The 23,448-nt window shown below is 42.0% G+C and overlaps 1 protein-coding gene across 4 annotated transcripts in view; it reads right to left on the bottom strand.

Moving 5' to 3' along the window:
• The window catches only part of SORCS2 (sortilin related VPS10 domain containing receptor 2), a 661,827-nt gene that overhangs the window by 28,683 nt on the left and 609,696 nt on the right, over positions 1 to 23,448 (bottom strand). For all 4 annotated transcript variants that reach the window (XM_072126131.1, XM_072126132.1, XM_072126133.1 and 1 more), the window contains exons 13-18: positions 13,371 to 13,462; positions 11,608 to 11,715; positions 8,380 to 8,500; positions 6,909 to 7,042; positions 5,776 to 5,901; positions 454 to 625 (exon numbers count right to left, since the gene is read on the bottom strand). In XM_072126131.1, the coding sequence (XP_071982232.1) occupies positions 454 to 625; positions 5,776 to 5,901; positions 6,909 to 7,042; positions 8,380 to 8,500; positions 11,608 to 11,715; positions 13,371 to 13,462 (753 nt within the window). The remainder of the gene's footprint in view (positions 1 to 453; positions 626 to 5,775; positions 5,902 to 6,908; positions 7,043 to 8,379; positions 8,501 to 11,607; positions 11,716 to 13,370; positions 13,463 to 23,448) is intronic.

The raw sequence follows: 23,448 nt of genomic DNA, 5'->3' as shown, positions 1-23,448 counted from the left end.
AGGTACAACTGTTTCTGTTTTTGTGGCATAACTGGGTATCCAATGCAAAATCTGGACCACAGCCCCATCTATAAAATATTATTTACAGCCCTGGTTCCAGTGTATGGGGACGAGACTCCGTTTTGGCCCAACCAAGGCTCGACCATACTCTTTGTTGGTGACCTCACTACTGATAAGCTGTAACTTAGGTATGGGCTCCATGGAAAGTTTTGACTTCTGAGAAATTATGCATTAATCTGACTGTCCATATATATGTATTATAATTACCAAATGGGCTACTATGGGCCAGAGACTATACTCTACCTCCAAGAAGCTACTTCCACATTTCATGCATTTCAATTTTCTGTTGTCGAAACGTGTGGCATCTAAGTCCTCACCCCCAACCCTTAGTAGGAACCTCATCCAAGTGTCGGAAAGGGGGGACCTGCTCATTCTGGAAACTGAAGAGGTTACCTGGTCCTGCCGTACGATGAACGTGATGTCTTCTCCTGGTTTTACAGCCATAGAGTCTCCTTTAATGGTGATACGTAAACCTTTTGGCGCTATTAAAGGACATTGAAAACGCGCCAGATTTTCTTGAAGATCGATGCCTCCTTCACAAACGTTGGATACAACTTTCCTATACCTGTAACATAACATACAGATGAGGGAGAACATAAATATATGTATATGCACTGACCTACATACAACCTACTGGCCCAGATCTATTATTCTGGTTTCACCAGTTTTCCGGCTGACTTTGTGCTGAAAAGCTTGAACGTGTATTTAAAAAGTGTCTGCGCTAGACAAGACAAAAAAAAAAGCAAAATAGGCATATCAGTGCAGGGGGCGCCAGATAATTGAGGAGCGTGCGCCAGTATTCAATAATCTGCTGCACCCTGCACCCATTTAGTTGAATCTGGGCCATTGTGCATTAATATTTCTTTAGCAACCCATTAAACTTAATGGGAAAAACGTAATACTTCAAGAGGTTCTGCACTTTAGACATTCTGGACATTGGGATGATCACAAATTGTCTCACTGCTTGGAGCCTTAACAATCAGCAGTGATAAAAATCTAGAAGTATTGATACAGTATCACCACAATTTAAGGGATTTTGGGTGGCAATAAAAGAAAGCCTACTTACCTTGCTTCAGGTCCCAATTGCCGCTTTGCTCTGCTACAGGTAGCCCCCAGGTACTTACAAGATAAATTCTTTAGGTTGGTTCTTAAGTTGAATGTGTCAGAACAGGTATATTTTATAATTGTGACTACAGACAATTTTTTTTTTGAGTCCCAGAGGATTTTCTAAATTCGGTTCTGTCATGGGATTCTGTCAAGGATTATCAATACAATTTGATTAAAGACACCTTACAGCCGATCATTGGGACTAAAGTAAAGCATCCATAGAGCTTCACCATAGGTCACTGTGGCCAGAGAGGTCCGTCTGCAACTAGGGGTCATTTGTAATCGTGGGAACCTGTCATCAGAAATTGACCTAATAAACCATTATGTTGTTGTGAAGGAAAACATGATGTTTCGGACCCCTGAAGGGTGCACAAGGTCAATCAATTATCCTTTTATAGACACTCCTAGAACACACCGGTTCTGAGAGGCGCAGGAAGTGATTTAGAGGGGTGTTCTGATAATATTAGCTGCTGACACACCCCTGCACACCCCCAGGAGGGCTCATAGGGCCCTATTAAGTCCAGAACCTTGGAGAAGTCATAGCTTTAGGTGAGAGGGTCAGGCTTCTGGTATCATTGGATCCGGGTGAATCCCTGGATCGCATTGATACCAAACCTGACCCATTTTCTATGGTCCCAATCCCAAGATATTTACTATATATCTTGGTGTCCAAGCATGCTAGAACCTAGGGAGTCAGGGCACAATGTTCCCCTGGCTACCCCTATTCCATAAATGTATTTGCCCTTCGGACCAAAACTCTATAACTGTCCCTAGCCAAAATATTGGTCTTAGATTTTATAATCCTTATGATTTAAAATTAGTCCTACTGCAGCCCTTGTAGTAGGAAGTTTCCAAGGTCTCATTAGCTATACAAGATAAGGCTAGGGGGCAGTAAGGGATATTAATGGGTTGATAAAACCTGGACAAAACCAGGACAAAACCTGGCATGTGAATCTCCCTTGTACAAGTATGTTCATCACAATGGGGGTCATTTACTAAGGGCCCGATTTGCGTTTTCCCGACGTGTTACCCGAATATTTCCGATTTGCACCGATTTTCCCTGTATTGCCCCGGGATTTTGGCGCACGCGATCGGATTGTGGCGCATCGGCGCCATCCTGACGGATTAGGAAAAACCGCCGCATTTAAAACAAAAAAAGGGTCGTTTGGGACGCACTTACCTTCACTTGGTCAGGCTCGGTGAATTCCAGTGCGTTCAGATGCTTTTCAGCGCAGCAGCGGCGGAGGAACTACCTTAGTGAATCCCGGCCGGACCCGAATCCACCGCAGAGAACGCGCCGCTGGATCGCGAACGGACCGGGTAAGTAAATCTGCCCCAATATCTGGCATGTGAATCCCCCTTGTTCATCACAGTTGTCAAGCAGCTGAGCACCTTCCAGATAATTTTTCATTCATGGTCCAGTGTGGTGGCATCATTCAGAAAAACAACTTTGAAGTGAGATATTAATTGGTCGTATCAAGTCAGGGAGGCGGAGAGTTCAGCCCTGAAGTCAAGCTCTCCCTCTTTCTGAACGCCTCCTCCCATGTGATTGACATCATGTGCCGGACTTCAGGAGATCTGGTCAGGATGTCCCAGGACGTAGGACTAGAATTACAGTGAAGGGCACTTTCTAAGGCAGGGAAAGCTTGACTTTAATGTTAAACTCGCCACCTCCATGACTTCATAAATCCAATTTACATCTCACCTTAAAGTTCACCTAAGCTGTTGAGCTTAGGTTTGAGGAGGCCACTCAATTGAGCTTTTTTGCACAGAATTATTTCAATCTGTGTTGATGATCAAATTCTGGTTTTGTGACAACTCTTTAAGGAGCAGTCCACCTTTATTTTACAAATTTTTCTCCTCTCTGCCGTAACCTCTTTAATGCAGTTTCATCTGTTTTTCAGTTCTTTTCCCACAAAGCCCTGCTAACAACTCTCATCAATAATGTAGCACATGTGTTGTGTCACAGAATGGCTTTTACTGTTCTGCATTAAATCCCTGGAAAGGCGAACACTGTAAATGTGACTTCCAAGTCTCTTAATCCTACATAACAACCACAAATGGCCCAGTAGCAGATCGTCTGAAAAGCTCAATGCGGGCAAGAGGCCGTTAAAGGCCGTCGTTGCACACAAGAAATACAAAGTGTCTTTCCAGATGAAGCGGAGATAACCCATCCATGGGCTGCGCTTTACTAAACAGCCTGGTGTTTGCAGTAAACCAAAATCCTTTTTAAATTGGATGGGCCTAAAATGTAAAGCAGGCAATTATTTTTCAAAGGGCCGGGCTGTTTATTCCAATGGAAGATGTGCTTTCCCCTCCGTTGGCTCGTATGCTCTAGGAATTTCATGGACGTCTGCTCGGTTGGAGAACACTAACACTGAATTTAATTAATAGTGCAGTTGATGCCGGGTGAATGAAGATGAGAGAGAAGAGACTGGGGAAGACTTAACGCAACACAACAATCCACCTAAATACAAGGGATTCAAAAGGGAGCCGGGTACTAAAACAATGGAAGACTGGACATAGGAAACATCCAGAACCGTAATGTTCCCGCAATTATCATGGAGCCATTTCCTTTTAATTCCAGGTCAAATTAATTGTCGGTTCGGTAGATTAAAATTTAGCATCATACTCAATTCAGATGACCTGATGTTCCCAATGTCAAGTCAAAAAACTTTTGAGGACTTTTTCTGGCACTGTACTTTAGGTGACCATGTCTGACCCTGCATTTGGGGAACATTGTCCGGCACTGTGTTTTGTGATACTGCGGTTTACACTGTACTCATGGGCATCGAGCATGGCACTGTATTAAGGGGCACTGAGTTTGGCACTGTATTCAGGGGCACTGAGGCTGGCATATTTTGACTGTATTTAGGGGCACTGAGCATGGCACTGTATTCAGGGGCACTGGGGCTGGCATTTTACCCCTGTTAAAAGGTTAAAATTCCTCCCCATATCACCTAATATTAGCGGCCACTGTAATACTGTACCTTGATTAAAGATGTTTTTATAATATGCAAATGAGTAGACATGAGTCAACTTCTGAGCAGAAGAGTCATGTTTTTTTCCAGGCTGCCAGTGAACCCCACCTCTTTTTTTTGATCGACAGCTCCATGTCTCTTCAAATCTTGACTTGAGCAGACAGGAAGTCTTCATCCTGCCCACTTCCTGTCCTTACCAGAATTTTGTTCCTCCCACTAGCACTGTGTGGTAAATTACAGATCTTGTAATCATCTCACACCCCCACAATGAGTGGTGTCACACTCATGTGGGCAGGGCCAGCATATCCAAAGGCAGAAAAAGATTGGGGACGGATTTCCCTGGTGGGGAGAGGCAGATTTAAGCTGGGACGCCTGCAATGCAGTTTTCAACAAAGACACAATGGGGCACATTTACTTATCCGGTCCTGTCGCGATCCCCGCTCACGATAATGCATTCTGCCACGATTTACTAAGATCGTGCGCCCGATATCCTGCATGTGTCGCTTCCCCGCTCAGGTCCGCCGGGGTTCACCTTCTTCTTTCCGGTGCATGTAAGTGCATTGTCTTGCGACACAATTTTAAAGTTAATTCCCACGCTCAGTCTGAATCCGTCAGATTGTCCGACGACTCACCCCCCCCATTTCTGTCGCATGAAAATCCAAGCGCCAAAATCAAATCGCGTGCGGCACAATCCCCTTCTAAATACCTGTCACAGCCGTGCGAAACCCGAAAATTTCTAAAAGCCGACAAAAGTGTGATCCGCGGGACCCTTCGTAAATAAGCCCCAGTGGGTAAGTGAGTAAGGACCACTCTATACTGCAGCAGAATATAATCACACATCTCCTCACTGAATCGTTGTGGGCACGCTGAGTAGACATGGTGTACCTGTGGGCCGCGCCACCGCTCAATACACCTAAGTGGCCATTCTTCATAAGCAGACATCTGATCCGTCCATTTATTACGGAGGCATTAGGGCAGGAGAAAATCAGGACGCGATGACTATTCATCAAGCTGCCCTTCAGGAACTAAGATGTTAGAAGGTACATTCAGCTTCATATGTCTTAGATTTCTTTTCTCCCGCAGGGTTATTTTTCATCGTGCTTCCTTGGGTGCTTGGGTGTTATATAGGTGGACTCTGCGCCTCTGTTTCAAATTTCATGCTTCAAGACCTCCAGTCCTAGAGAACGAAGGTGTAATCCATCCTGTTCTGATGGAGCAGCCATGTACTTCATAAAAGGGATAGAGCTGGGACCATTCTACTCTTTTACTTCCAAAAACAGTCTTATTTAAAGGGGGTTTCCTGTTATTTCAAGATATATCCTCCCCATAGCACATGTAAAAGTGATGCATATTGGGCCATATACCCAATACTATATATTCCATATATTAATAATGACTTTGTGGTAAATACCTTACAGCTTTGTGTATAAATAGCTCCTTCACATAGAGATCTACATGTCTCCATGGTAACAGACTACAAGCAAACCCTTTCGGTAGTCATATCCTGTTACACGCCCACATCTGACTATTCTATAGAGTAAATGAGGAGGCAGAGGAAGAAGAGGACCACACTACTTGTTTATACCCGATTACTATGGATACAAATGACTTTTTTTAGACTCCTTACCCGGTTGTACTGGTATAGGTTTGTCCCACTGTGCAATCGTCCGGTGGAGCTTCTGGGTTAAACCAAAAATCAGCAAAACATCTGCTGGTTTGTTTCTGAGTGACCTCCTGCTCAAATCCATAGTCACTGCAAATAAAGAACAGATAGGAATATTAGCCTTTTCCTCTGGGAGGACTGAAATTAGAGAGGATACAGAATGGATTCATGTCCTCCAATGTATATCTTTGTTATAAGTTTAAATTCTACAATTTTGTATAGAACAGTTCACTTTATTATATAAGCCAATGCTCAATTGTGGTGCTACCTACAGTGAATCCAGACTGTGATATCTCACGATAAAACTTTAGCGTAGAGGTCACCAAGTAACCTCCTGTTCTTTTCCAATCACTGATGGTTCCTCATGGGCGGGGTTTTAGTTTCCGCAGGGGAAGCACATCTGTAATTAAACCTGATGTTCAAGTGATCTTGTACCAACTTCTGATGAGGCTGGAATACTTAAAACACTTTTGATATCGATATATGTTATGTCAGAGGCATCACATGTACCTCCTGGACCCCAAACAGGAGCTTAACTAGGAGAGACTGGGCCCCATGCCAGACTTCTAAATGGGACCCCCTCCCCTTAAAAAAATAATAGGCAGTCTTCTTATCCCAGAGGGGTCTCACAACTCATGTAGCCCAGTAGCTGCAGATCACATTGGGGAAGTAGACCACAGGTAGTAGAGATGAGAGATTGTCCCTGCCAATCTGCTGTCCACTCCCCCAACATTTGTGATATGAACTGCCGGCTCAGCTGTGTAATGTGGATGATGTGCACTGTTATATACATATTATGATGTACAATGTGCAGCATAATATGTATTTAATAGTGCACCTCCTCCATTCTTTAGTGTGTCAGGTCGGGTGGCCGGGCCCCCCTGATACTGCGGGCCCCATAGCAGTTGCTATGTCTGGGGCCATGGCGTAACTACAGGGGTAGCAAACTATGCAACTAGTAGTGAGTACCATTGACAGAGACATTTGATCAGGCATCATGTTGTACCCTTTACATACCTGAATATAATTTATGCACCCACATGCAGCATGTGCTATAATTGGGTCTATTAGTATCACATATTACGTATATAACATACCACACATAGTCCGTGCTTTCACACTGGCATATTCTAGATGTAAGGGCCGAGGTAAAACTCTTGCCCTTAATGCACCATGATGATGTCTTTCTCTTACGGAAGCTCCTCTGCTGCCCCATAATACAGCGCTCGCCCTACAAATAAAGTAGATACAAATATAGTAAATACTTTCCAAACGGTTACAGGACCAGGGCTATGAGTGGATACCCATCAAATTGTTTGCAATTTTTGAATTTTCTTATGACATGATAAATAATGTTTCAAACTTTCTATCTATCTATATCTATCTATATCTATATCTATCTCATATCTATCTATCTATCTATCTATCTCAAATCTATCTATCTATCTCAAATCTATCTATCTATCTCAAATCTATCTATCTATCTCAAATCTATCTATCTATCTCAAATCTATCTATCTATCTCAAATCTATCTATCTATCTCAAATCTATCTATCTATCTCATATATACCTATCTATCTATCTATCTATCTATCTATCTATCTATCTATCTCATATCTATCTATCTATCTATCTATCTATCTCATATCTATCTATCTATCTCATATCTATCTATCTATCTCATATCTATCATCTATCTATCTCATATCTATCTATCTATCTATCTATCTATCTATCTATCTATCTATCTATCTATCTCATATCTATCTATCTCATATCTATCTCATATCTATCTATCTCATATCTATCTCATATCTATCTATCTATCTATCTCATATCTATCTATCTCATATCTATCTATCATCTATCTATCATCTATCTATCATCTATCTATCATCTATCTATCATCTATCCATCATCTATCCATCATCTATCTCTGCCTCTTTTCTGAACCACTTGGGGCTAAAACATGCAATTCTTCTATCAATATCAAAAGTCCTAATAGGAAGAGATTTAAAGGGATCCTGTCAGGCAGTTTTGGAGTCAACATGAGGCTGCGGCAGTTGAATCCAGGGGTAGTACACATCACTTCATTGTGCATGTACTAGACAACTGTTGAGTGAAGTGATGTGTAGCAGCCTCGGTGCACTGTGCATGTGCCAGTGGTTCATGTGGACCCATCTCAGTGGATCCATGGCTCATTTCCTGCACAGTGGCAAGGGGCAGAGGTAAGCTGAATATGTTTGGAACTCTAAACCCTAGCGGTTTACTGGTGCAAAACTGTCTGACGGGTTCCCTTAAAATATACAATGTATTTCATTGAACAAAATTATACTATGGTATGCAAAAAGGCTCTCTAGCTCCCTCTAGTGGTGGCAGCAGTAAATGTGTCCCACTGCACCGTAAATGTGTTGAGCAGCCGAATTCAGAATAGGAACACCGCCACTCATTTTCAACAGACCACATGCAACGGCGCAGGGCCCATTTCTTGCGACCCGGAAATTGCACACGCTCATTTGCGTGTGGCCTAACCTTGTCTGCAGACCCTGTCCATTATCATACAACACCTGTAAGTTGGAGAGATTCCAGGACTCGTAATCCTCCTCAGTGCACTCTCGGAAGAACGAGGGTCTAAAATCAACTTTTACTAGTTCCCATTCTGATCGGTAACTGATATGGCCGAAGACCCTGTAAGTAAAACATTGGTATTTTATGTTCCCACAGTTGATTTGTACTTCAGAACAGTATTCAGTATCTGATGGACACGGTCTACACAGACACGAGACGTGTCCTGCACCGATAAGCTCCAACTACTATTTTTCATCCGCAATATCTTTAACAAACCTAAGCACATTTTGCTGTGGTCAGCCAGGCATGGAAACCGCGCTGCTGGACGTAATAGGGAATTGCCATAAGGGAATATGACTTCTACCAACTGCAGTAAATAAAGCTACACTCTTTCCAATATATAGAGGTGTTATGGTGAGAGATTTCCTGGCTTAAAGGGTTTTAAGACGAGTTATTTAGTTCTTCATATAGAAACCACAATTAATATTATGTCTGTACATTGCGAGTCCCGTCTGTCTGTTTTAGCAGCTGTGGTGTAATACCTCATTTCATCTGTAGGAGTGCTGTAGAGAATTGAAACACTTACTGCAAGGTAGACCATCAAGATTTGTGGAGACCCCCTGTAATCTTCTAATACAATCCCATAAAGGCAAAAAGTCATATATCAAATATCAGATTTTTTGCTGCTGCTTATATAGCACCAACTCTGTAATAGAGACTGTGATCGCTGGAGTGGAGCTTACAATCTAAATTCCCTATCTCAGACACTCACTGGAACAAAATTCGTAGGATTCCAAATATTCTATCGGAACGGGAAGGTAATAGAAATACTTGAATGAAATTCATACAGCAAGGGAGACCATACAAATGGTCCAGGCATCTGGTCCCCCATTGTGTTAGAGGTACCCTGGTTCTGGTTCAGAGATCCAGCAATGCTACCTTGGGAAAATGTATGCAAATGATCTCTCCTTCAAAACTATTATAAAGCCCTGTAATATAACCAGCGATATATATTGATGATTTATCTGCTTTGGTTGAAATAATCAAGTTTCAAGGCTTCATAATGGGTCAGACATTGACTTGTAGGGAAGCTGCCTGTAGGTGACACTGAAAACAGTTTACTGTATGCTTATATCTGAATATATACTATATGTTTTGTAATATAAAAACTTTTCAATAAAAATGCAATTAAAAAAAAACTGTTAACTGGAAGAGAGTCCTTACTGAGTGTTATCTAATCTGTATACTATAGGTAAAATATAATACATTCTTATCAAATAAAGAGATGTTTATTCTAGCCAAACATCAATTATCAAAGTAGCACTTGCCTTCCTCTGGAAATGTCTGCCAGATAATGATAACATTTATGTAAATTTAAAACACTTTTGCAAATTTAATAAGGGTTTTTTTACCCTCTGGAACAGCGCCATTCTTGTCTGAAGGCCGTGTTTGGTAATGCACCTATTTATGATATTCTGAATGTTAAAGAAGACAAACAGAAAGACCCTTGTCCTGAATAAGGAATACACAGGACATTCTGTTGCCAAAATCATATTAATGATTATTATTTTTTTATTATTAATTACTGCATAAAAATAAGCGGTCCCCTACTTAAGGACACCCGACTTACACACGACCCCTAGTTACAGTCTGACCACTGTGACCTCTGGTGAAGCTCTCTGGATGTAACTTTGGGCCCAGACTGCAATGATCAGCTGTAAGGCGTCTGTAATCAAGTTTTATTGATAATCCTTGGTCCCATTACAGCAAAACATTTTGAAAATCAATTTTGATTTACAATGATAAAATGATACAATAATATCCTGTACGTAACCCGCGGACCGTCTGTATATACAATAGCGGCAAATAATAACAAAAGAGATGGAATCGTCCCATATTCCTTGCCCACTAGGTGGCAGTGTGACATCAGCCTTGCCGCTCGGCCTTCCACCCGCTGAGAAATCGCGAAGCTTTGAAGAATATTAAAAACTTGTGGTTACTTTGCAGAAATGCTCCAGATAAAATGCCGCGCTTGAAGCCCATCTGTTAGTCTTACAGGTAAGCACGATACATTTATCATCTAAATAAAAGTTGAGGCTCAGGGAATTGTCAAAGAGAATCCTCAGTGTATTTTCTCACTGCAGATATGAACTGCGCCAGTGAATGGATATCACTTCAAGCTTGTTAGAACGCTTCATTTACCGCGCTCTTCACATCCTTATTCCCAAACACTTCATTTACACCAGATGCAATGTATACACACAAGAATCCTTCGCCATTGGGTGCCATTCTGGGTCTGGGTGTGACCGCTACTTGGGTTACCCTTTATATCTACCACTTTGTATTTGGGGTCGGAAGGGGGTATTTCGATTTTTGGGAAAATCCATAACGAGTTATAAAAATTAAAAAAATACTTCTTTATGGGGCTTCCACCTCTCCAGTTATGGCTCCCTTTCGACAGCTTTTTTTACCCACTGAGCCGGGTCCCTGGTCTCAACAGCTTTTTTTACCCACTGAGCCGGTCCCTGGTCTTAGCGTGTTCTCTAAGACCAGGCATTGGCTTATTGTTCACACACACAAAGAAGCAACATCAGCGCATTCAGTCCAACTGCACCAGAAGCTCCGGAGATATGGAGCCGCCACTAGAGATATGTCCTAAGGCTACATTCACACAAATGTATGGGGGACGTATAAACGGCCGACATCCCCCATACACGGCAATGGGCGCACGGCGCCATACGGGAGCGGTTTGGTCCAGCACACGTGCAGCACCGCAGCGGAGAAAGATAGCACATGTCCTCCATTGATTTGTATGGGACTGTTAAAGCCGATCCCTAATTTTGTCAGGGAGCGAAGACAGGGACATGGGACTAGTGGGGGGTAAAAGCTTTTTGACTCGCACTGATGAATCGGCTGCAGCCTGTGTGTGCCTGTGTCAGTCTCCTCATGCATTCTTCATTTACTTCATTGTAGAAATTAGCATTTCATTAAAATATTAAAAACTAGTGTATCTAGTGTGAACGGCCACATCCAGGGATATGTCATATGTTTCTTATGTACTTAAAAGGGAAACAAATAGTACAATGTCATATGTGTCTCGAGTAGTAGCCATGGCAACCAAAAATAAAAACATCAATTTCCTACAGCGCTGGTTAGATTCGGAAATCTGGAAAATTGTACAATCTCCTTAAATCAAAAACAGTAGTCCAAAGCATCGAGTAACCTACGTCATCACCAAAGTCTCATCCCCGGGTTCACTGAGGAGGCCGTCCACAAACACGGACGTGCTGGTGAAATTATGGACGCTCCACGAGTAACCTTCATCAACGCTGAATCTAGCAAAAAACAATAAAAAAAATGGAGAAAATTTTTTTTTATTTATTTGACACAATATTATTTCTTATTTAAGAGGGGAATACTGAAATGTCTTGGCATAAAACCTTCTTGCATAGTATAAGGATTTAATAAATACAAGACATTTTAATTAATATTAATAATTAATAAGTTAATTATACAGAATATCAGAGTCCTATGGAAATGACCGACTTGGCGTAATTTGAGGTAAATAAAACATTGGAAAATTCATAAGACAAAACGACACTTATATAAGATTTATTACATCCTAAACTATAAAGCCAGGCATCCCTCTGCTGCCTATGAATTACGGATTTTATGTGGGCAGTACAACTGCGGGAGGCGTGGACTCCCAACATCTTAATGGGACACTATCACCCGGTTCCCACTAAACTAACAGCCCCCTCAGACAGAGGATGAAATGTCCTTTCTAGAATTCCTTCTTTTATGTGAAATCTCACTTGTTTATGCATAAAAAACTTCCAAAGTCATATGCAAATGAGCAGAGAAGAGTCATAAATCACTGGAGATGAGTCACTTTTAAAAGCTTCATTTCAGGCTTTGAATTTTTATCTGGAACTCACACCTCTAATTATGTATTTACAAGGGTTGTACTGGTTTAGTCAAAAACATATACCAGGAGGGGTAGATTCAGTGCTTTAGACGGTGACTAAATGTTATCGGGTCAGCGTGATGGGAGATGGCGCAGGACAACGGGACCACCGGCGAAGGTAAGTACTAACTCTTTCTTGTTTTCTTAACATCCACCAGGCCAGTCCCGAAAGTTCCGTGCCTCTGTTTGTTTACAGAGTTAGAGCACGCAGACCCGACAATTTCTGGTCACCTGCTACAGAATTGAATATACCTCTTCCGTCCAGGCCGGTTATATGTTTTTGAATAAACCCGTACAACCTCTTTAAAGGCAGAATTGGAGGTGTCAGTTTTTGATTAAACGTAGAAAACCCCTTCAACTTCCTGCATCTGTAGTTTTTTAGCTCATGTGATACGGAAGATAACATTATTATCTTTAATATGACACCAAAGCCATTTTCGCAGGTACTAAAGAGAACAAAATATAGCCATCTTAGAGGACGTAACCACTTCAGCCCCTAAAAGTAATGCTTTCCTGCTCATTTGCATATGACTTTGGAGGAGATTTTTAATAGGCAACAAGGCGTGGGACTTAGAAAGGATATTTCATAAACTACCTGAAGAGGCTGGTGGGTTGTCATAGTGGGTGCTAAATTTGCAATATAAAAGGTGAAAGCCACCACTTTCTGGGCAGGTTTTTTTTTTTACAATGGAATTCAGTGCCTGCAGCTCTTCAAGTGCTCCTTAGGGAAGGGTCTTACCCTGAAGATCTGCTCTCTACAATGAGATGCTTCACAATCTATCCTCTCCACTCTGTGACAGTTGTAGCAGGCTTCTGGTTGGATACTACAGCTGTATTAAGAGTGGGAGGAGGAATTAAAACACACCCCTCTACCTAAAAGCCACAATCACTAGATTGAATGGTGGAGATTTATCATGACTAGTGATTTCTATGCTTGGATCCATCAACAGCAACTTGTTACCTATACCAACAGGAGAAATAATCTTAAGACAAGGTATGAAGGATAACATAATAATACGTTACTTGAGTATTTTCAGAGGAATAGATGTATCCTTGATAGCCACAATGACCCCACCATGGTCCAGATATAGGATGTGGTGCTCCTCTTCAAACACCTGTAACCAAAATATGGGAGACTGTTAGATCTGTTATAATTCTGCAAATTACTGAAAGGGATTATTGTCTCATTTGTACAGAATGTGGCATATGAGAGAGTGATTGACCCAGATCTATCTATCTATCTTTCGATAAAAAAGTAAAGTCCAAAGTACACCTCACCTGCAAGGGGGGGGGGGGGGGGTGCAGAGGCCTCAGAGACCAGGGTGGGAACCCATGTATACATAAAATCCAAAAATCCAGATCCAAGCAGGTAAAAGCGAAGAAGAGTTTATTCCCAAACTGGCAATGTTTCGGTGTGTTACCACCTTTCTATCTTTCTATTTATCTTTCTATAATTTATCTACTATCACTTATCCATCTCATATGTATTTACACTCACGGCCACTTTATTAGGTACACCATGCTAGTAACGGGTTGGACCCCCTTTTGCCTTCAGAACTGCCTCAATTCTTCGTGGCATAGATTCAACAAGGTGCTGGAAGCTCCTCAGAGATTTTGGTCCATATTGACATGATGGCATCACACAGTTGCCGCAGATTTGTCGGCTGCACATCCATGATGCGAATCTCCCGTTCCACCACATCCCAAAGATGCTCTATTGGATTGAGATCTGGTGACTGTGGAGGCCATTTGAGTCCAGTGACCTCATTGTCATGTTCAAGAAACCAGTCTGAGATAATTCCAGCTTTATGACATGGCGCATTATCCTGCTGAAAGTAGCCATCAGATGTTACAGGGTACATTGTGCTCATAAAGGGATGGACATGGTCAGCAACAATACTCAGGTAGGCTGTGGCGTTGTACCACGGGGCCCAAAGAGTGCCAAGAAAATATTCCCCACACCATGACACCACCACCACCAGCCTGAACCGTTGATACAAGGCAGGATGGATCCATGCTTTCATGTTGTTGACGCCAAATTCTGACCCTACCATCCGAATGTCGCAGCATAAATCGAGACTCATCAGACCAGGCAACATTTTTCCAATCTTCTACTGTCCAATTTCGATGAGCTTGTGCAAATTGTAGCCTCAGTTTTCTGTTCTTAGCTGAAAGGAGTGGCACCCGGTGTGGTCTTCTGCTGCTGTAGCCCATCTGCCTCAAAGTTCGACGTACTGTGCATTCAGAGATGCTCTTCTGCCTACCTTGGTTGTAACGGGTGGCGATTTGAGTCACTGTTGCCTTTCTATCAGCTCGAACCAGTCTGCCCATTCTCCTCTGACCTCTGGCATCAACAAGGCATTTCCGCCCACAGAACTGCCGCTCACTGGATGTTTTTTCTTTTTCGGACCATTCTCTGTAAACCCTAGAGATGGTTGTGCGTGAAAATCCCAGTAGATCAGCAGTTTCTGAAATACTCAGACCAGCCCTTCTGGCACCAACAACCATGCCACGTTCTAAGGCCACAAATCACCTTTCTTCCCCATACTGATGCTCGGTTTGAACTGCAGGAGATTGTCTTGACCATGTCTACATGCCTGAATGCACTGAGTTGCCGCCATGTGATTGGCTGATTAGAAATTAAGTGTTAACGAGCAGTTGGACAGGTGTACCTAATAAAGTGGCCGGTGAGTGTACGTCCCCCATAGACACATGCTGCATCGTACCGTTCCGTAGACGGGAGAAGGATAGGACACGTCCTATCTTTCTCCGGAATGCAGCGCCATATATCACTTTGGAGAGGGGCGGGTGTGAGCAGCGCCCCGGCGCCTACGTACAGCGGGCACACGTTAGTGTGAATGTAGCCTAACTTTAATTCATAAAATACCTAAAACACCTCATCAGTGATTATAAAGTGTAGATCTGCTATAAATACATTATTCATGGATGTTTATTGTGCTGCTTTGGATCTCTTGTGGACTATCTGTCTAGAGCAGTTCTGCTCTCTTCTGATAAATCTCCCCCATGATGTTGATCTTATATAAAAGGGGAGATTTTTCAGACGTGTCTGAGAGCAGAACTGTTCTAGTTGCCCATGACAACAAATCAGAGCTTAGCTTTCATTTCCCCACAACTGTTTATAAAATGAAAGCTGAGCTCTGATTGGTTTCGATGGGCAACTAGAACAGTTTTACCTCTGATAAAACTCCCCCTATATACTGGCAGTCCCTGACTTAAGGACACCCGACTTACAGACAACCCTTAGTTAAAGACGGACCCCTCTGCCCACTGTGACCTCTGGTGAAGCTCTCTGGATGTTACTGTAGTCCCAGACTGCAATGATCAGCTGTAAGGTGTCTGTAATGAAGATTTATTGATAATCCTTGGTCCCATTACAGCAAAAAATTTTGAAACTTCAATTGTCACTGGGGCAAAAAAATTTTTGTCTGGACCTACAATTATAAAATATACAGTTTTGACTTACATACAAATTCAACTTAAGAACAAACCTATGGACCCTATCTTGTACTGCCTGTATATATTCCCTGTGACTGTATGCTCTATTTTATGACATTTTGATCTGTTTCTTAGATGATCTTTGCCCAGTGCTGAGAGTAACTGCTAATCCGTGTAAGGTGATCCTCCAGAGCTGCACTTCTTCTTGTGTGCAGTGTTATTTTATTCACTTGTTTGTTTTGGACGGATACTTAGTATGACAGCGATGTAACAGCTGCCACTATCCGCGGCTGTAAAGAGTGACAGATTAATACTCCGCAAGGTGATGACAATGGGCTCAATCTTCCCCAACTTACTCTACCAGTTCCTAAATCTTTCCTGCGCTCTCTCTCCCCGAGCGTCGGCTGCCAAGATAGAAATTCTTGTGGAAAGGAGGATTTCTTACTGTAATTTTGGATTGGAAGCCGCTATTTGGTGGCTGGCAGCGATTCTGCACTTGTTCATCATCTGCCTGAAATGATCTGTCAACTTTATTTAGCAGGACGAAACATGTCTCACAGCGCCAAAACAAAGCCTCATCTTTATGATTTTCTTAGATGTTTAGTCAATATATTGCTTTTCTGCATTGGTGCAGTAAAACTTATGCTCTTAAAGGGACAGTACAATTACAAAAAAGGAAGTTATCCACAAGATGTAACCACAAGGACAAACCATTACAATTCTGAATTGAACTGTAAATAATCCATCCGCATCATATAGGAAAGATCAAATCATTTATGCAATTTAAAGGGGAGTATACGGTCAGGAAGTCAGCAGAAACACCACTGGTTAGTGGCAGCTCTAGGAATGTGGACTATGATTTCATAATAATTTTAGATTTTTCCTTTCAGAACAAACAGAATGATACCCATATTGTGATTCTCATACATCTTTCCAGAATTATGACATTTTTTTGGTTCTGAAGCTACTTGTCAGAAATCCTCCTCAGCAGCAAGGAAGTGAGTGGAGACTATCCCTTTCTTGTACCTTTCCCTGAGCTAAGTCGATTTCATCCTACCCATATTTCCCATGTTACCTTATGTTCTCTTATGAAGGAGGTTTTTAAGCAAATCTAATTAAATTTCAACAAGTAAATACACTGAGCTCTGCATAGTGTGTTGAATAGAATCTATAGAATCTATAAAGTGACTAACATGAGTGCTTTCATCAGATGGAGAAGCATGGAGCATGAAATAAGTGATAGAAATCAGCAGTGAAATAGTTTCATGAAGCATAGTCTTTGCTGTGTAAGCACCAAGGTTTACAGCTTCCCTGCTGTGAAGTTACTATTCAGGGGCGGCGGGGGGGGGGGGGGGGAAGTGAAGAGTGTATGACACATCTTGAGGTGAATATAATGCACAATCAAAGACTTGGATGAAGGGACAGATAGTGAACAGAGCAACCCTTCTACCTTACTATTCTTTACATGAGAGTTCTGTACTGACAGATCTGCACAGACACAAGGCTCCTTTGCTAGCTACACAGAGCAGCATCACCTGGCCTTCCAGTCCTCCAGAGTGAGAAGACACCCCTTCCTCTAACAGTAAGAATCCATAACATTTCTTGTGTAAACAACCTACAGAGTCATAGAGATAAGCAACACAGGCAGAGGAGACAGCTACTGCAGGGACTGGCAATACTGAGAAGGATAGCAAAAAAAAACTGCTGGACATAACAAATATATATGTATATTTGGGTGCTTTAATACAATGCTACTGTCCCTTTTAATAGGACTGTGCTTTATGCCTTATATATCATCACTTACAGTATAAAAAACATGCATATTGAGGTCATTCTATATGTCGGGGTAACGCCTGACATCTGTGTGTATGTCAGATATAGGACCTGACTGGGGCAAATGACTGCCTCTGATACCAATGCAGTACTGGGATACATAGCAGAGCTCAGGCGTGGACAGCACGCTCATATATATCTGTAATAAGAAGGTCCAGTCATTAAATAACCGAATGACAACGTATGAAAGTGTCTCCGAGCCGAGGTCGCAGCTGTGAATCGTGCACAGATGATAGACTGTGTAGACTAATATTTGCCTTGGACACACACAATCTCTATAATTCTCCACATTAATTATAAAAGCCGAATGCCAGCCTTATACCAGCCTGTGTATGTAACCAGGGCTCTGCCATATACTCCTGATATTAGTGAGGATATCCTATAATAAAATAGGACCCAGTAATAGAATACTGGGGGTACGAGCCATAAGACCTCCAAAATGATCTGGCCGGGAAGAACTGAGAGGAGAGCCATATCTGGGCTAGCGGCCAGCTGTTTGCCCGAAATTCTGTGATACATTTCGAACACCTGGTTCCAAAAGGGCTTAAAGGGGTTATGCCACGAAACAATTGACTACAAAAAGCTGTCAAAGAGGTTAAAATATTTCAAAAATCTATTTGTAAAGGTTACCTGGAAGTAAAGATACCTCTCTATGTGTTATTATGATGCTTGTTCAGCCTCTATTCTGCTCCACACAGAAGCAGATGTGGGAGGGGCCAGGCACATGCACAGCACTGACAGCTGCAGTTATTGCACAACTCAGCGCTACAGAGCGCTCAGCCTTCAGAGTCTCCTTCCACCTGCTGTGCTCAAATAGTCCCTGCATTTACTGATCCAATATAAGTCCAATAGAAATGTGTCATACGCCCCATGTTAAAAGTGCACCAAAAAAGTTGGTGCAGTCTGTCAAAGCAGTGCAGGGGGCAACAGATTCATGAAGAACATGCGCCAGATATCCTGAATCTGGCGCCCCCCGCACACTACACAGGACACTGCACATAGTACACATGTACTATGTATTCTCACAGCATCATGGTGGTCAGGCTGACATGCATGGCGGAAGTCTAGGTGGTTGCAGGGGAGGCAAACCCGACATGTATCGTCACTCCAAAGTGCCACTTACCCCTGAGGAAGTCACTTTGAAGTGAGGATACGCATGGAGTTTGCCGTCCCTGCATTTTTCTAGACCTCCGACATATTTACACTTTACTGTCCGCCTGACCGACCATGATGCTGTGAGAATACATTGTTTTGCTCTACTTGTATGCATTGATTGTACAAAATTAGGTGCAATAGTTGTTTTTATGACTTTTACTAATAAACTTTTGTATTTTTGCATGTTGATTGAATCTCTTTCTGTGTATTTTGTAAGGAATTGCAACCAAATCACTAGATAAATAGATAGAGAGATAGATAGGAGATAGATAGATAGGAGATAGATAGATATGTGATAGATAGATAGATATGTGATAGATATGTGATAGATAGATAGAGAGATAGATAGATAGATGGATATGTGATAGATATGTGATAGATAGATGGATATGTGATAGATATGTGATAGATAGATGGATATGTGATAGATATGTGATAGATAGATGGATATGTGATAGATAGATAGAGAGATAGATAGATAGATAGATATGTGATAGATAGATAGATAGATAGATAGGAGATAGATAGATATGAGATAGATAGATAGATATGAGATAGATAGATGGATATGTGATAGATATGTGATAGATAGATAGATAGATATGTGATAGATAGATGGATATGTGATAGATAGATAGATAGATAGATAGGAGATAGATAGATAGATAGATAGATAGGAGATAGATAGATAGGAGATAGATAGGAGATAGATAGATAGATAGATAGATAGATGACAGCTTCTCACATGTTGCACAGTGCATGGAGGAGAGTACAGGAGGAGGACTGTATCAGGAGATGTCAGAGCTCAGCCTGTTACTTGTGTTATCTCTGCAGCCTCCTGTGTGACCTGACCAATGGTGGAGGGAGGAAAGGGCTGCTACATTGCTATGATCCATGTTAGGGGAGGACTCCTCTGAGCAGACATGTCTGGCTGCAGTTACCTTGTATCTGCTGCTGGAAGCTCCTGTGTAGCTGGTGAGCAGTGGCCATCACAGCACAATCTCTGCCCCTCCTCCTCTCTCACCTCCTATTGGCTGCAGTGTGTCAGGTGATCTCTCAGTGTGCAGAGGAGCTGTGAGCCCGTGGAGTGATCTGTAGTGGAGAACAGCTGACTGACTCCCTGTGCGCAGACTCGGCCAGATCAGCTGTTGCTCAGGACGGGACACAGCTACCACCGGGGGGCGCCAGCAACCAGAACAAAAGGAGTTATCTCAGTAAGCCTGCAGATTTTGTAATAAGTGTAAATGGTGAAAGTACTTTTAACAATGCATTGGACCCAATTACAGCAATGTGCAATGGCGACACAACCCCTTTAAGAGCCTCACAACTCCACCACACGTGCATGTAGTTCTCCACATCCATCCAGCTACGTGTACTGAGACAAAGTGACTAATAAAATGGGCAGGTCATAAATATTACTGTGTGATAACCTACTGAAATCGGAGGTTTCCGTACAAGTTTTAGCTTGATTAATCTAAATTTGCAGTAAATAGCATGATAGGTGCTGTGATAATGGTAGAGAGAGTCATATGGAAATTGCTATATCAGCAGCTTCCATCTGTACTATGCAGTCCTCTCAAGACTGCTGTTCCCCCTCCCCTTACCATAGAATTCTATATAAAGTGGTTCCAATTACAGGAAGTCTCTTGTTCTTAAAGGGGTATTTCGGGAATATGAAAGTCTGATACAAAAAACTCCAATAATGGTATAAATAAGTGAATACAACAAAACTCAGTGTCATTAATCACCAAACAGAGCTTTAATACGGTAGTTTGTTTTTAACAGTCACAAAATGTTATGGGCTTTCTAAAGTAGGCGGAGTTATCTTCCAGATGGCCGCCATCTACAACTACAACTCCCACGATCCCTCAGCTCTTAACTATAGCTCCTCCCTCTCATGCTTGGCTGATGATCTAACAGACTGTCCTGCTCTGTTACCATAGTAAGCTTGTTGTATTCATAGGATTCCATGTAAGACAGAGCAGGGTCTCTTTATGAGATGTATGTTGGGAACCTGGAGCCTCAGAATGGTTCCTCATGGGATTAAGGGCATCTATAAGATACCTGTGAGGTGTTTTGGCAGGAAGAAAGTATTCCCGCCTGATGCTGTTGTCACCCGGGATGAATTCTGCCCATCTGGCAACAGCAGCTGATTTGTCATCCCTGTGGGCCAGTAATTTCCTGTTGCTGGGCAGAGTCTGCTCTTCTCCCTAGGAGACAGGAACTCATTGGCTAGTGAAAGGCTGGTCACATGTCCAGGGTTTTTAAATAGTGGAAAAGTCCTTTGGTCTGGAGCAATTTTGAATCTGAAATCCCGGACGTTAAGGAATGTCAAACCTTCCCACACCCCGCACATTGTTAATCCGGGGAGACGCTCTGAAGACCGCAGCCTCAGCGGCCCAGACTTTAGTATCCAGGACCATTGTATTTGGAATAAAATTCATTAGAGGCCAACGATTAATAGTAACAGCTGGAAGCAAAGCGATGGATAAAAATATTTCTCCTCCTTCCCGGGATCCATCTTTAAGTCTGAAAACTTCATTTCACACAACAGCGGGGTACGGCGCAGAGCTAATTGATTACCTACATTATAGTGAATGAAAGGCAACCTACGCCGCTCCGTGCTGGAGGGAGGGGCACTTCAAGGGGAAAAAATGTAAAAATGTGATCTCCAAAAATGGGCGCCAGTTGCTGGAGTCTTTGGAGATGAGACTGAGCCTTGAGATCTGACATTTGTTATTCCCGTTTAGCCAACACTTAAATACTCTGCAGTGCTGTACACAACTTTTCATCAATCACATCAGACTTTTTTACATCTAGAACAAGACAGGGACCATTTAATGTATCAGTATGTCAACCCAGAATTTTCTCTGAACTTAAAGGACATCTACCACCAGGATGAATGATTGTAAACCCAACACACTGAATCTGTTCTTCTTTTAGCTTCTTATGCCCTGTTTTTTTTTTTAAAGGCTTTTAAAATTATGCAAATTAGCCTGAGGGGCTCCAGGCTCCATAGAAGTTAATGGAGCCTGGAGCTCTCAGGCTCATTTGCATAGTATTTAAAGCCATTTTTTTCTTAAAAACAAGGGCATAAAAAGCTAAAAGAACACCAGTATGTCTGCATCTTTGTTTTACAATCCTTGATCTGGTGATAGATGTCCTTTAATATAACTAAGCACGGAGATCCCTTACTCCTCATCTGCTTAATTACCTTCACTAGCAGTTTTGGCCATACAAAGCTGTAGACAATGTTAAGAATTGACCCTGGAAATCTGGGTTATCATACCTGTGTTTGTGGTGTTAGTAGCAGCAGGACTGTGAAAAATACAGTTGTACTGTATTAGCAGGTTGTAACTTCACTAAGTACAATGGGGGCGTGTCCTCACACTGCTGCGCTTCATGCTCCCTGAAGACACTGTTAGGTATTGTCCCTGGAGATCTGTGTAACCATTCCTTTGTGTATGTTATTAGTAGCAGCAGGATAAACATGATTATAGCTTCACTAAGTGTACTGGGTATGGTTCTCACACTGCTGTGCACTTAGCTCTCTGTAATGAAATCTCTTTATTGTATAGTGAATAATTAACAGGATATATAAGCCCCTTGCAATTATATATACAGGCGTTCCCCTACTTAAGAACACCCGACTTACAGACGAGCCCTAGTTACAAACAGACCTCTGGATATTGGTAATTTATTGTACTTTATCCTTAGGCTATAATAATCAGCTGTAACAGTTATCACAGGTGTCTGTAATGAAGCTTTATTGTTACTCCAGGTTCTTATGACAACCCAACATTTTTAAAATCCAATTGTCACAGAGGCCAAATTACAATGATAAAATATACAGTTCCGACTTACATACAAATTCAACTTAAGAACAAACCTGCAGACCCTATCTTGTATGTAACCCGGGGACTGCCTGTAATACTGAATATTATTGCATATTCTCTGCTGTACTTAGCTTGTTCTGATCTGTGTTATACTCCATTCACAGCCACGGAGCACGCTGCAGGCTGGGTGGAGTGTGGTCATAACAGGAAGGGCTGGGAAGGGTTAAGAAATGGGGCTGGACCTTGGGGAGGGGTTGGATGATGTAGTGGCAGGCTATAGGGGCTTTTGAATGAAGGGGGAGGGGTTTATAGGAGTATATATTAGTCTGCAGGGGAGGAACGCCATCTTTGGTAGAAAATATTGTCTCGCCCACCCTCCCTAGGCTAGTTGTTCTATGTATTAGTTTTTTACGCACATTCATTTTTTTTTAGGGAGGAGGGATACAAGTAGTTTTTCAAGTGTTGTTCAGGATGAGTTAATGTTAAGATTAATCTTGCATGGGGGCGAGTTCTTGGCAACAACAAAAATAGTATCAGATGGAGGAATAATTGGTAAGATGCGCTAATATTAACCCCTTAAAGACCTGGCCCTTTTTCGCTTTTGCGTTTAAATTTTTCACGCCCCACCTTCAAAAATCTATAACTTTTTTTAAATTTTTACACGTAAAGAGCTGTGTGACGGCTTATTTTCTGCGTAACAAATTGCACTTCACAGTGAAGGTATTTAATATTCTATGCTGTGTACTGGGAAGCAGGAAAAAAGTTCTGAATGCAGTGAAATTGGATGAAAAACACGCATTTATGCCATTTTCTTGAAGGAT

The sequence above is a fragment of the Engystomops pustulosus genome, chromosome 1 (assembly GCF_040894005.1).
Source record: "Engystomops pustulosus chromosome 1, aEngPut4.maternal, whole genome shotgun sequence".
Taxonomy (NCBI): domain Eukaryota; kingdom Metazoa; phylum Chordata; class Amphibia; order Anura; family Leptodactylidae; genus Engystomops; species Engystomops pustulosus.
Note: the sequence above shows the minus strand (reverse complement) of the source record. Positions and strands in the feature narration are given on the sequence as shown.